Source organism: Tupaia chinensis, unplaced genomic scaffold (assembly GCF_000334495.1).
Source record: "Tupaia chinensis unplaced genomic scaffold, TupChi_1.0 Scaffold000355_1, whole genome shotgun sequence".
Taxonomy (NCBI): Eukaryota; Metazoa; Chordata; class Mammalia; order Scandentia; family Tupaiidae; genus Tupaia; species Tupaia belangeri.
Genome location: NW_006159850.1, coordinates 3991181 through 4003940, shown reverse-complemented (window position 1 = coordinate 4003940; position 12760 = coordinate 3991181). Strand labels below are relative to the sequence as shown.

Genomic DNA, 12760 nt, shown 5'->3' with positions numbered 1-12760 from the left:
TCCCTCCGCCTCCTCGCTGCGGGCTCGGGCTCGAGCCTGCCGGACGGCACAGAGGCCGTTAGTACCGCCAGGGGGTGCCGGGTCCGAGAAAGCGACCGCGGTGTCCCCTGAGACCCTGCTGGCAAGCCCCTGACGGGTGAGTGCTGTCGGGCAGCCGCGTCGATTTCAATCGCGTTGAATTTCCTCGAACGCTGAGGTCAGGCAGGTTCCGGGTGGAGACCTGGGAAGGAGAGGAGGCTCCCTGGGGACCCTTCTGTCCAGGACATGTTTACTGAAGGGGACTGTGACCGTGGATGTGGATGGCCTTCACCTCTCACCCGCTTCCGAAAAGCACAGGAGACAGCGACAGCCAAGGTTAGAAATCAGCCCCAAACCACTCCCAGGCGGGACTGTCTAGCTACCTTGGCCTAGAAAAGAAAGCTTTGAGTCTTTGAGGGTAAAACTGAGCCCTGGCTGGCTGCCTGCCTGGTGGAGGGGGCACCTGCTGCTGTCTGCGATGTGACCTTGGGCAGGCTCGTGGCCACCTGAGCACGGAGGGAGATGAAGTGAGAATGCCGGGTATGCAGGGGTGCTGCAGGACGCTGGTCTTCCCTCTCTGCCTCCCAGCAGCTCCGGGCAGTGAGGAGGGGGGTGTATGGTATGCCATTGGCACAAAGTTGCTGGTTTGTCTAGAGAAATCTAGTTGTTCCTTCTCCCCACCCCCCAACTCCCGCACTCCTGAGGAGCAGGACAGGTTGGACTGCGTCCCATTTGTTCGTGGGCGGGAACCCTGGAGCCCCCTCCCTGGGTCTCTGATGAGGGTAGGACAGACCTGCCTTCTTGTCGCGTCCTTGTTAGCAAAGGCTGCTTGTTCAGTGGGTAACAGACGGGCTCTTCTCATGAGCTCAGACAGCAGGAAGAAAACTGGGCCCGTGTTGGCGTAGCACCCCCTCTTTTTGCTCCTCAGTCCCCAGCTTACCCTCCCCAAAGCCTGACTCTGTGAATGGCTGGGCATTTCAGCGCTGGTAGAAATCGCCGCCGGCCTGGCGTGCCAGCCTGCTCTGCGATTTGCCGTGAGACTCAGCGAAGTCAGCGCACTGCTCGGACCGATGTTGAAGGCAGCGCCCACGGAGGCTCCTGGCCTGTGGCCAGCCAGTATGGCCCAGGTGTTAAGAACAAGGGAAGCTGCTGTGCGGGGGCACCAGCCCTGCCACTTCCTGGCCGGGGCGCTGGCTGCGTTATTTCACCTCACTGCTCTCGCTTCCTCCAGGGCCAGGAGAACCGCGCTGGCCTGTGAGGGTGTGGTGGGGTTCGGGAATGAAGACACGCTCGCCGTTAGGACAGTGTCCGCATCTGGAGCGCGCGATCTGTGGCTGTCATCACCGCGCCGCGTCCTTAGCTTCATGGTATTTTCAAAGTCAGACCCTCGTAAAAACTAGGGCTCGTCCACTCGTTGGTCACAGTGGAGGGCCTAGGTTTGGGAGCTGGACAGAGCCAGGTCTGGTCCTTAGCCATTCACTAGCTGTTTTACCATGAGATCAATGAGCCCGTCTGTAAAACAGGGCAGTGACAGCCTGGACAAGAGGTGGTGGGATGAAGGACGTGGCCTGTGTAAGTCCCTCCGCTTGGTGCCAGCGCCATAGTCTGGGACCCAGAGTGACTGTCACCCTTCTAACCTAGATCTAGTCAAAGGTGCAGTTCAGATCCAGCTTCAAACGGTAGATATTTGGTAGTCTCTGCCGCTCGCCAGGCGGAGGCCACAGGGAGGCTCAGGTCCGATCTGCAGCCCCCCTCAGAAATCAGGCGTGGCTTGCTCCTGCAGACGCAGCTACTCACAAGGCTGAGGTGGGAGGATTGAGGCATAGCAAGACCTTATCCAAAATAAATAAATAAATGAGAGAAGCCAGGTATTTGTATATTTGTAGGACATGGGCTAAATGACGTGATGTTTCAGATTGTAGATGGCAAAGGGACACGAGGTAAATCTGGACACTTCGAACAATCTGATTATTTCAGCTCCGCGTGAAAGAGTTCTCTGTAGCGCAGTGTGCCCGCCCCCCTTTCCCATGTCTCTCTTCCAGCACCTGCCAGCAGGGCCTGCATTAATGAACTACCTAGTCATGACGAGTGCTCAGGACTCCTGTCTCGTTGTAGGGCCGCGATCCCGTCACGATGGAGACAAGCAGGCAGACACGCGTGTCTCGGCCGTACAAGATCAGCGAGTCTTCGAAGGTCTGTGCAACTGCCCCGGGAGTCGGATGGTTTCCTGATGAGCTCATTCGCGAGGCGCAGACAGCTGTTTTGTTGTTGACTTGTTAGTTTCCTTAAAGAGAAGTTGGGGTGTAAACAGGCAAGGGCCCGGAAGCATGACATCAGGGAGAACTGGAAGTGGAGGGGCTTTAGACTGCCTGGTGGTCTGGTATCTCAGAGTGCCGGTCCAGAGCTGCCTGGGTCACAGCTTGACTCACTTATTCTGTGCATCAACCCTAGGAGGGGACAGGATAAGAACCTTGGATTTAGGTCACCTAGGGGCTCAGAAATTCCAAGGACATGCCCATTGATCACCCAGCCTCCTTCCTTATGGGTGAGGGTGGCGCACCGTGTACCTGACTGGCGAGGGCCCCGAGTCCTCTTCCTTGATCACGGCTCTCCAAGGTGCCCTCTCCCAGTGGGGCTCTCAACCCACATCCCACTGGCCGCATCAGAATCCCCCCTGAGTAGGGGCAGGTGACTAACTAGAGCTAAGCGTGACTGGTCCCACCCCAGACTTGGTCCCCACAACTGCTGTAGACAAAGACCAGGGGACCCATCTGCAGTGGTCCCTATTTATGCCTATCTCCTCGTTATACATATTTATAATGCCCTCTTTTCCTTGAAGGTGTCTCTTCCAGGGATTGAATTTTACGGGAACCTTAGATGGCGCGTTCCCAGTGGAGGCCTGCTGCCCCCACGGGGTAGAGCTGGCTCTCGTGGGTGCCGGAGGGGTTTCCTTTGAACACGGAGCACGTGTGCGCGTACTGTAGCTGAGACACGTATGGTGTCTCTGTGGTGGTCAAGTGCGTGTGTGGGGTCGCGATGAGGGAAACATACCCTAAAGGGCTTCTTGGGGGTAATCATGAGAAAAGGCAGAGAAACTGCTTTAGATCGAGGGAGGGGCGAGCAGCCTGTAGTTGGAGGCAAAGGGAAGGGAGTTCCAGATGTACGGAAGGAAGAAAGCACCCCTGTCAGGAGCCGTCGGCCCTCCCGGGACATGCTCTCCCATTCCTTCCCATCCCTGCTCGCCTCTTGGCGGAGGCCCCTGCCAGCCCAGCTGTGTCTACCGTGGACACCCAGAAAGGTCTCCGCGCTCAAAGGGGCTTTGTTCCCGAGCTCGGCCGCCCAGACAGCGTGGCTTTCTAAGGTTGATAGCATCAGAAATCTTCGTCCCTCACCGGCAGATTCGGAACTTGTTTCTCTGAATGAAAGCTCTGAGGAATGGGGTTCTCTGTCCGGCGGTGGATTCTGTTATGTTTCTACCTATTTAGTTTTTAAAGCACCCTAGTCCTAAGTGCACCCCTGGGCCTCTGGACATCAAACACTCACATGTAGCCAGTGCCCAGACAGGAACCACGGAGCACGTTACCAAGTCCTGGTCACTCCCTGGGCTGAGCCCCTCTGCCCACGTCCACCACTGCTTTCGCCACTTTGCACTTGTGTAGATGGACCCATGGGGGGGAGTGTCCATGCACGTCTGACTTCCCTCCCCCACCCACGTGGCCGTGTGCCGTGGAGGCGACTGCATTCGCATGGCGAAGTCCTCTTGCCGTGCGAGCCTTGGGTCACCGATGGCCTCAGTCCAGTGCCGGGCTATTTTTGAACATATTGTCCCTGGGGCCTGCTGCCTCCTCTGCAGAGTGAGCCCTGACCACCCGCGTTCCCTCCTCCCCATCCACACGTTTGAATAAGGGACTAAAGAAAGGAAAGAACAGGACGAAGGAGACTGTCAATCCCATCAGAGAAGGTTGGGGTCGGCGCCTCAGAATTTCCCGAGGTGCTGAAGCTCTTATCCGGCATGCCTTGGAAAGTGTGTTTTTCTGAAGCTGTTACCTAAGCATCTGGGCTGAAATGGCAGCCCTGGGCAGAGTAGGGCCGGGCAGAGAGAGCCGCCCATGCCTCTCACTAGCATGGAGACCCGGCCTGAGCGCGATGCCGCTGTCCCCCTGGCCTGGCTCACAGCAGATGGCTCCCTTCCGCAGCTGTTGTCTGGGCCTGTCCCAGGCCCTGCCCCCGGCTGTTTCCCTCTGTGTACCGCAGCCTGGGTGCTGTCATTGCAGCGCAGGGTCCGGCACCTTTACCTGCTTAGGGACAACCAGGGGCCCACCTGGTACCTCTCACTTCTCTCAGGATACTGAGCCTTTCTGGTATTTTTTTAAAAATAATTATTTATTTAATTGTATTTATTATTCTTATTTTAAAATTTCGCTAGAGAGCACACACATTCATGAGAGAGAGACAGAAAGTGAAAAAGCAAGCTGCCAGGTCCAGTACTCGAACCATGGCCAACCACGTGAGAGTCCATCACCTTAACCACCCTGCCACCTGCTGGCCTGACTTACTGGTATTGATCACCTGCAAATGTCCTTCCTTCTGTCCACATCCAAGAGGGACTCAGGCCATGCTGCTTAACTAGAAGCCAAAGCAGGCCAGCCCAGCTGTCTGCAAGTCACCAGAATAAGCAGAGGCCACCGCGGAAGACCCTGGGGCCCCATCCCTCTGACCCTGTCAGGGGAGGACACCGCAGCTAATCCCTGTTGGCAGCCTCATCTGATATGGGGACACACCCACTCCTGTGACACAGACAGCATTGGCATCGGGCTTGACCGGAGGTGGAAGGGCCACAGGGAAATTAAGTGTCTTGACTGTGAAGGCATCGGTGGCAATAAAGAGCAGATTCCAAAGGGAGTTAGGAGAACCACCAGAACCTCTCTGCGGGCGCGTGCTGAGAAGCGGCTCGTGGAGGCGGAGGCGGAGCCTGAGCGCACCTGCCGCCCGCTAGGCCGCCAGGCGGTTTTTCTCTTCCCACCACTTTCTTTTCTTTTCTTTTTTTTTTTTTTTTGAGAGGTTTTTAGCTATAGGGCGCCTGCGCTCGCCAGACAGAGAGAGACATAGAGACAGAAAGCGAGAAATCACCACCCAGGGGGGATGGTCATGCCGCAATCCCTTCTCCTCCATTCTCCTCTCGGGATCTTGGGCACACACGCACACGTGCCCTGCGTGAGTTTTAAGCCACCGGGTCCGGGACGCAAACCACAGTGGACTACGTGGGAGTCCAGCAACATAGCCATTACTAACTGCTAACTGCTGGTTCCCTCTTCCCACCACTTTCCACCTTTTTGGGCGTAGTGCCCAGCCAGTCCTCAGACAGCCCCCTATGTGATGTTTGGACTGGTCTGATTTCCACAACATGGAATTTTCTTGTTTTTGTTTGTTTGTTTTAGTTATAAATAAAGCCGTTTGCAATACCCTGAAACAATGGCCAGTCAGTCCTCTGGGGATTAGAAGCTGCCGTCCAGTCTGACATATCTCCGTGGCCTCCAGAGCACATGTCAGGTGCCTAGCACTCTGAAGATGTTGTCTACCTGAATTTACTGAGTTACTCCATACATTAATTACTCATTTTAAATGAATGTGCTTGTTAATTCCAGGATAGCATGGTGATTAAAGGTTTGGGGTCAAACCTAGGTTCAAATCTTAGCATTGCCACTCAGTCTTTGTTTTTTTTTTAAGAATTATTTAACTTTATTTATTTATTTATTTTAATTTGACCTGAGAGAAACAGAGTGAGAGAGAGAGAGAGGAATAGTGAGAGGGAAAGTGAGAAAGCAAGCTGCCAGGTCCAGGACTCGAACCGCCGTCAGCCATGTGGGCGTCCAGTGCTCTTAACCACCACGCCACCTGCTGCCCCCACCACTCAGTCTTGTCTTAGTCTCTCTGCGCCTTGGTTTTCCAAATCTGGAAAATGGGGATTAGAATAGAGGTTCCCTCGGAGGTCACCGTGATGCTCGAATGAGAGCGTGAGTGAGGATATGTCATAGCGTGAACTCGGGCAAAGCCAGCGTGCCCACACCTTACATACCGTGTTTCCTTCAGCCCTGGCGGGAACTGAGGCCACCTTCCTTGAGGCAGGAGCCCCAGAGCCTGCAGTCCAGATATGTTGCTAAGTTTCTAGGACCTGCCACTCCTGGGACCGAGTGGTAGGAACGGCATGCCGGTGTGTCCAGCACCGTAGGAGACACAGCCCGTCTTCCTGGCCGGAGCCTGGGGGCGCGGACGATCTCCACAGCTAACATCCCTCCAGCTCCTGCTGAGCAGCCCCATGCTCAGCTCTGGCTCATTAACCCCCAAACGTTGCCAAATGCCCTCCTCCACGCTCCTGAGACAAGGACAGGGAGCCCTAGGGACTTTGCGTGACTCACCCCAAAACGACCCAGCTCGTAGGTGGCGGAGCCAGGACGCAGACCAGAGCCTGTTTAATCTGAGGGAGATAGCCAGAGCAGGTCCGCTTCCCTGGGGGGGCAGCCTTGCCAGCCCTGCTTGTCAGGGCCCACAGCAAGAGAGACAGGGCGGGGGAGGGAGGAGAGAGAAGAAAGCGAGAAGGGAGAAGGGGCAGGGAACAGAAGGAAGCTTTAGGACTTGTGTTATAGTGAAGAAGGAGGGACACGTGCTTGCACACACGTGCACTCAGACGCCTGTATCTCCTGTGGCGTACTCTGAGGTTCCCTTTCCTGCTCTCTCCAATTTTTTTTTTTTAACATGCTGGCTGTGCCCCACCGGGTAGGTTCCAGGCCCTCAGCGGGCTGCAGCAGGGTGGGCTGGTGGCCTCTGTCCCTGACATGCCTCCCCCTCACAGGTGTACCGCTGGGCCGACCACTCGGCCACCGTGCTGCAGCGGCTGAATGAGCAGCGGCTCCGCGGCCTCTTCTGTGACGTGGTCCTGGTGGCAGACGAGCAGCGCGTGCCGGCCCACCGCAACCTGCTGGCCGTGTGCAGCGACTACTTCAACTCCATGTTCACCATTGGCATGCGGGAGGCTTTCCAGAAGGAGGTAGAGCTGGTGGGCGCCTCCTATATCGGGCTCAAGGCCGTGGTGGACTTCCTGTACGGTGGGGAGCTGGCGCTGGACGGCGGCAACATCGACTTCATCCTGGAGACGGCCCACCTGCTGCAGATCTGGACAGTGGTGGACTTCTGCTGCGAGTACCTGGAGCAGGAGGTGAGCGAGGACAACTACCTGTACCTGCAGGAGCTCGCCTCCATCTACAGCCTCAAGCGGCTCGACACCTTCATCGACAGCTTCATCCTGAGCCACTTCGGCACGCTGTCCTTCACGCCCGACTTCCTGCAGAATGTCTCCATGCAGAAGCTCTGCGTGTACCTGAGCAGCAGCGAGGTGCAGCGGGAGTGCGAGCACGACCTGCTGCAGGCCGCCCTGCAGTGGCTCACGCAGCAGCCCGAGCGCGAGGCCCACGCCTACCAGGTGCTGGAGAACATCCACTTCCCACTCATCCCCAAGAACGACCTGCTGCACCGGGTCAAGCCGGCCGTGTGCTCGCTTCTGCCCAAGGAGGCCAACTGCGAGGGCTTCATCGAGGAGGCCGTGCGCTACCACAACAGCCCGGCTGCGCAGCCCGTCATGCAGACCAAGCGCTCGGCGCTCCGCACCAACCAGGAGCGCCTGCTCTTCGTGGGCGGCGAGGTCTCTGAGCGGTGTCTGGAGCTCAGTGACGACACCTGCTACCTGGACGCCCAGAGCGAGCAGTGGGTCAAGGAGACGCCCCTGCCAGCCCGGCGGAGCCACCACTGTGTCGCTGTGCTGGGGGGCTTCATCTTCATCGCGGGCGGCAGCTTCTCACGGGACAACGGAGGGGATGCGGCTTCTAATCTTCTTTATAGGTATGACCCCCGCTGTAAACAGTGGATCAAGGTGAGATTAAAGCTAGATTATTTCTCTACTCCTGAGGACTCCTTGATTCCCTTAACCTAGCCTGGCCTCCCTCCTCCTCTCGAGCCTTGACAACTGTCCTCTTCTGCACGAGGTGTGACGATAAAGGACGAGCAGTGCCCTCCCGCCTCCCCCGTGCCCAGGTCCGGGCGGTGAGGGCTGACACTGCCTTCTGGGGGCTGTCATGGCCCGGGCTGCAGTACCCGCCAGCCACGTGTGGCCAGTGTCACGGAAGAGCTGAACTTTCCATTTTGTTTCATCGTAATGAATTTCTATTCAAACATCAGTGGCCACATGTGGCCAGTGGCCAGCCTGCTGGGTAGTGCTGGTACAGAGGTCCTGGCCCTGCTGCCCAGCAGTGGTCCTGTGTCTCAGCATCTCTGCTCAGCTCCTCTTGGGAAGGCCTTGGGAGCTAATTCGGGGGGCCACGTGGGCTCCCGCCTGGCCCCTTGGCAGGTAGCGTGGCCTGATTCTGGGAGAGTCTGGGCCTTGGCCTCAGACCTGAGGTCCATCCCAACAGGCCGAATCGTGGCTGGGTGTTTTCAGACTGGTTTCTTGCTCTGTCCAAATTTCGGACTCTTTGTCTGGACACCAGCTTTCCAGGGCCAGAGTCTGGTTGTTGGGCAAGCCCTTGACATGGGATGGCACCCACTTTCTCCCACAAATGCCTTTCAAGACTGCTACCCACCAAAGGCTGACTCCGTCTTTATACTCACACCTCAGCAGTTTTACTTAACGTGGTGTTTTCTGAGCTCAGAACTCAGTCGGATTGGATTCCAGGTGACCTTTGAATCGTGTTCTCCCAATCCTGAAACCGTGCTCTCAGGCCTACGTCTTGCGGCTAGAGAGAGGCCCCCAGCTTCCGAGCTTGCCCTTGAGAGCTCGGTGGCAGTTCCCGGAATGAGTGGCCTGCAGTGAGACCGTGCTCATTGGTGTGTTCTGCTGAGATTAAACATCAACAACAATTAAAAGAACTGGGCCTTCTATTTTTTCATTTCTCATCAGGCACCACTTTCTGCTGCTAACTAGGATGTTAATCAGCATTCATTTTTTTTTTTCTTTTTAAGTTTGCTATAGGGTGTATATACTCTCTGGAAAGAGAGATTGAGAGATAAAAAGAAAGCACCCCCCAGGGGATGACCAGGTCTCAGTCTCTTAGGAGTTTTGGGCGTGCACACACACGTCCGGTGTGTTTTTCAGGCTGCTAGATCCAGGACTCAAATTGCACAGTGGGCCATGTGGCCCACCCACCCTAGCCACCATGCCACCTGACTGGCCCCAGCATTCATTTAAAATGTCTGATTTTGAGGGGGAAGAGGAAAAGATCCATTTTTATTTCTGGAGACCACTAACGGGGTAGTTCTGAACCCCGGGTCCTGCAGAATTCTAGTCCCTGAGACCAACCATGTGGTCAAGCGAATTTGAGGAGCCACCTGTGTCTCCATCCCCTCCTGGGACGCAGGTGCCTCAGTGGGACTCAGGGCTCTGAGACGTTCCTCCTGAGGACTCCTCGCTCAAGCTCAACTCCCCTTCCCAACCTGCTTGGCCACGACCTCACCTCCCCCGGCGATGTGCTGTCGCCACAGTTGGGGTACACGGTGCCAGGTGCTGACGCGTCCTTGGTCAGGGAAGGGAAGGTACAGGTGTCTCGCCTCCACAGGTGGCCTCCATGAACCAGCGCCGCGTGGACTTCTACCTTGCCTCCATCGAAGACATGCTGGTTGCTGTGGGTGGCCGGAATGAGAACGGAGCTCTGTCTTCAGTAGAGACGTACAGTCCCAAGACCGACTCCTGGTCCTACGTGGCTGGCTTGCCGAGGTAATTGGGCTTTCATGGCAGACCCTTCAAACACGATGCTTTTACGGCGTATACTTTAGGTCACCCACTTCCTGGGTATTTTGGCATCCGATTCTAGGGGGAAATCTCTCAGCTTGGAAGGAGCAGAGGGAGGCCAGGGGTGCAGAGGGCATGGTGAGGACGGGTCCGGCTCTGGTTTTAGATGAGCTGAGTGCAGGTGTCAGGTCTCCTGCCAAGACAAGCACCCCTTGTTGCCACGTCTCTTCAGTTCAGAAGAGTTGCGGAGCGTGAGCACGGCCTTCAGATAGGGGGACTCGCCTGAAGGTTCCTGTGACTTGGTCAGGGGAGTGAAAAGGGGCAGGGGAATATCTGCACTGGCTCTGCGTCCTCACCCCGTCTTTATGTCCCCGTCTGGAGCGTGGGGAGGGTGGTAACACCTGCCGTTATGTCCTCGTGAAGGCTGGGTGAGACGCTGCTTGGACGGCCAGCGTGGCGCCCAGCCTGCGGGGAGTGCCCTGGGCTTAGCAGCTCTTACCTGGGTTCGCAGTCCTCCCCGCAGCCGAGGGAGCATTTACTGAGCATTTATTGTCTTCACGGGCTTAGCAGAAGGCGGACGCTCTTTCACAGAGTCAGTCTTGCGGTGGAATACATCCAGTCAGAAGGGTCCAGGATAAGGGTGCACATTTGAACGTCACGCTTGGGGTATGGTCATCCTGGCTCCTCTGGTCCCTGCGCGGCCACCTTCGTGTAGAGCTGCCAAGAGGCTGGTGAGCTAGTACCCAGACACTAGTTAGCAAGATGGCAGGAGCTCTCGTGGTGGCCCTGCGCCACCTCTGGGCAGGTGTCCACCGCACGCCTCTTGATATCCATAGTAACCTGCTAGAGTAGAGGGACTCCTGGGATAGCTCGTCACTTAAACCAGGATGACAGTGGATGGGGCAGGTCCTATCCCAGGCTAGCCAGGACCCCTGGCCGACCTCGGTTCATTCCGTTGTACAGATGGAGACGTGCAGCTTAGGGTAGTGGTGAGATGCCTGCTGTCATTGCTCTCTCGGGGTGGCTGTGTCACAGCACCACACCTGGGCCACCACAACGCCAGTACGAGGTTTCCATTCTAAATGGGCAGAAGGGCTCGGTTCTCATGCCCCGCTCTGACCTGGGTGCATCGATGTCTTCCTTTATTCGCTCATTCTGTGATGAGGCTTTCTTGAACCCACAGCCCCACCCTGAGCCGGACATGGGCGCACCTCCCACCGCCCTGGGACCTGCCTGAGCATGCGCTGTCCCGAGGGCTTGCTCCCCCTCCATGCCTGTGCCTCTCGGCTAAGTAACCACTGCTGAGTTGTCTGACATCTCCCTTGGCTTTTCTTTACACCTGTGTTTGCACTTTGGTTTTAGTGTTTTTTCCCTTTACAGAAGACTTGATGTTTTGAGCAGTTTAAGGTTTGCAGAAAATCACACAGGAAGTAGGGTTTCCAGGTACCCTCTCCCACCCGTGGGCACTTTCTCCCCCATCGGGAGCTTCTTGCACGGGTGGGTACACTTGTTACAAGTGATGGACCACATGCCTCTGCCCTACTATAGACAAGTCCTAGGGGACACAGGCTCGTCCTGGTGGTGCACCAACGCGGGGGCTGACCAACGCTCAGTGACACGTCTGCCGTTGCAGTGTCATGCGGAGCGGCGTCTCTGTCCCAGAGAGTCCCTTGTGCTCTGCCTCGCTGTTCCAACACCACCGCAGAGACCGCCAATCTCGTGGTCTCTCTGATCTGTCTCTTCCAGAACGCCGTCACAGTTGGGATTAGGCTTTGCATCCCTGATAAGTAGCTAGATTGGGTGCAAGTGCGTGCCTCACTACCACGCATTCCAGTCGTTTCAGGCATTATGAGAAGCTCTGATATGATCCCCAGTTCCCAGAGGGGCAAACAGAGCGTCAGAGAAGGCCTAGCTGGGACTCCAGCCCAGGGGATGAGCCTGCTGAGCTGCCCACCTCCCTGCTCTGCCCTGCCTGCCTCTCCAGTGCCGGCCACGAACTGTTCGTGGGGCGCGTGCTCCCTGCATTCTGAGGCCCGAGAGGGCCGAGCACACTGTGCAGAGCCGACTGCCTGCAGGGCGAGCCCGGGCTCTGAGCTGCTCTCTGCCCTCCGTCCGCAGGTTCACCTACGGCCACGCGGGCACCATCTACAGAGACTTCGTGTACATCTCGGGGGGCCACGACTACCAGATTGGTCCCTACCGCAAGAACCTGCTGTGCTACGACCACCGCAGCGACGTGTGGGAGGAGCGGCGGCCCATGACCACGGCGCGTGGCTGGCACAGCATGTGCAGCCTGGGCGACAGCATCTACTCCATCGGGGGCAGCGATGACAACATCGAGTCCATGGAGCGCTTCGACGTGCTGGGCGTGGAGGCCTACAGCCCGCAGTGCAACCAGTGGACGCGCGTGGCGCCGCTGCTGCACGCCAACAGCGAGTCGGGCGTGGCGGTGTGGGAGGGCCGCATCTACATCCTGGGCGGCTACAGCTGGGAGAACACCGCCTTCTCCAAGACCGTCCAGGTGTACGACCGTGAGGCCAACAAGTGGAGCAAAGGCCCTGACCTGCCCAAGGCCATCGCCGGCGTGTCCGCCTGTGTCTGCGCCCTGAAGCCGCGGCTGGAGGACAAGGACAAGAAGGGCGCGCCCGCGCCCGCCGCCCACCGCGCCCACCCCCAGAGCACCCGGACCAGCAGCGACTTCCTAGAACCCTGGAAACATTATGTACTACTAGCAGCTTTTTTACTTTTATGATTCTTGGTATTTCTATATCTCAGTAACCGATTAAATATGTATGTAACTTTCGTACTATCCTGCCTGAATAATTAAACCGGGGCGAGGCAGTACACGTCCCTTACACCTTACACCCTCTTCCCACACGGCGAGCCTCATGCGTCCCTCCCACAGCCGTCCTGGAGAGCGCCTGGCACACAGGTCTCGCTCAGCGTTCTGCGGTTAAACTTGGGGGA

General features: G+C 57.1%; 1 protein-coding gene across 1 annotated transcript; it reads left to right on the top strand.

Moving 5' to 3' along the window:
• Positions 1–42: 42 nt before the first annotated feature.
• Positions 43–12545, top strand: KLHL36 (kelch like family member 36). The gene is made up of 5 exons (XM_014589436.2): positions 43–354; positions 2134–2211; positions 6869–7942; positions 9621–9778; positions 11912–12545. The coding sequence occupies exons 1-5, from the start codon at positions 265–267 to the stop codon at positions 12543–12545; spliced, it is 2034 nt and encodes a 677-aa protein (XP_014444922.1). The 5' UTR covers positions 43–264.
• The last annotated feature ends 215 nt before the right edge of the window (positions 12546–12760 follow it).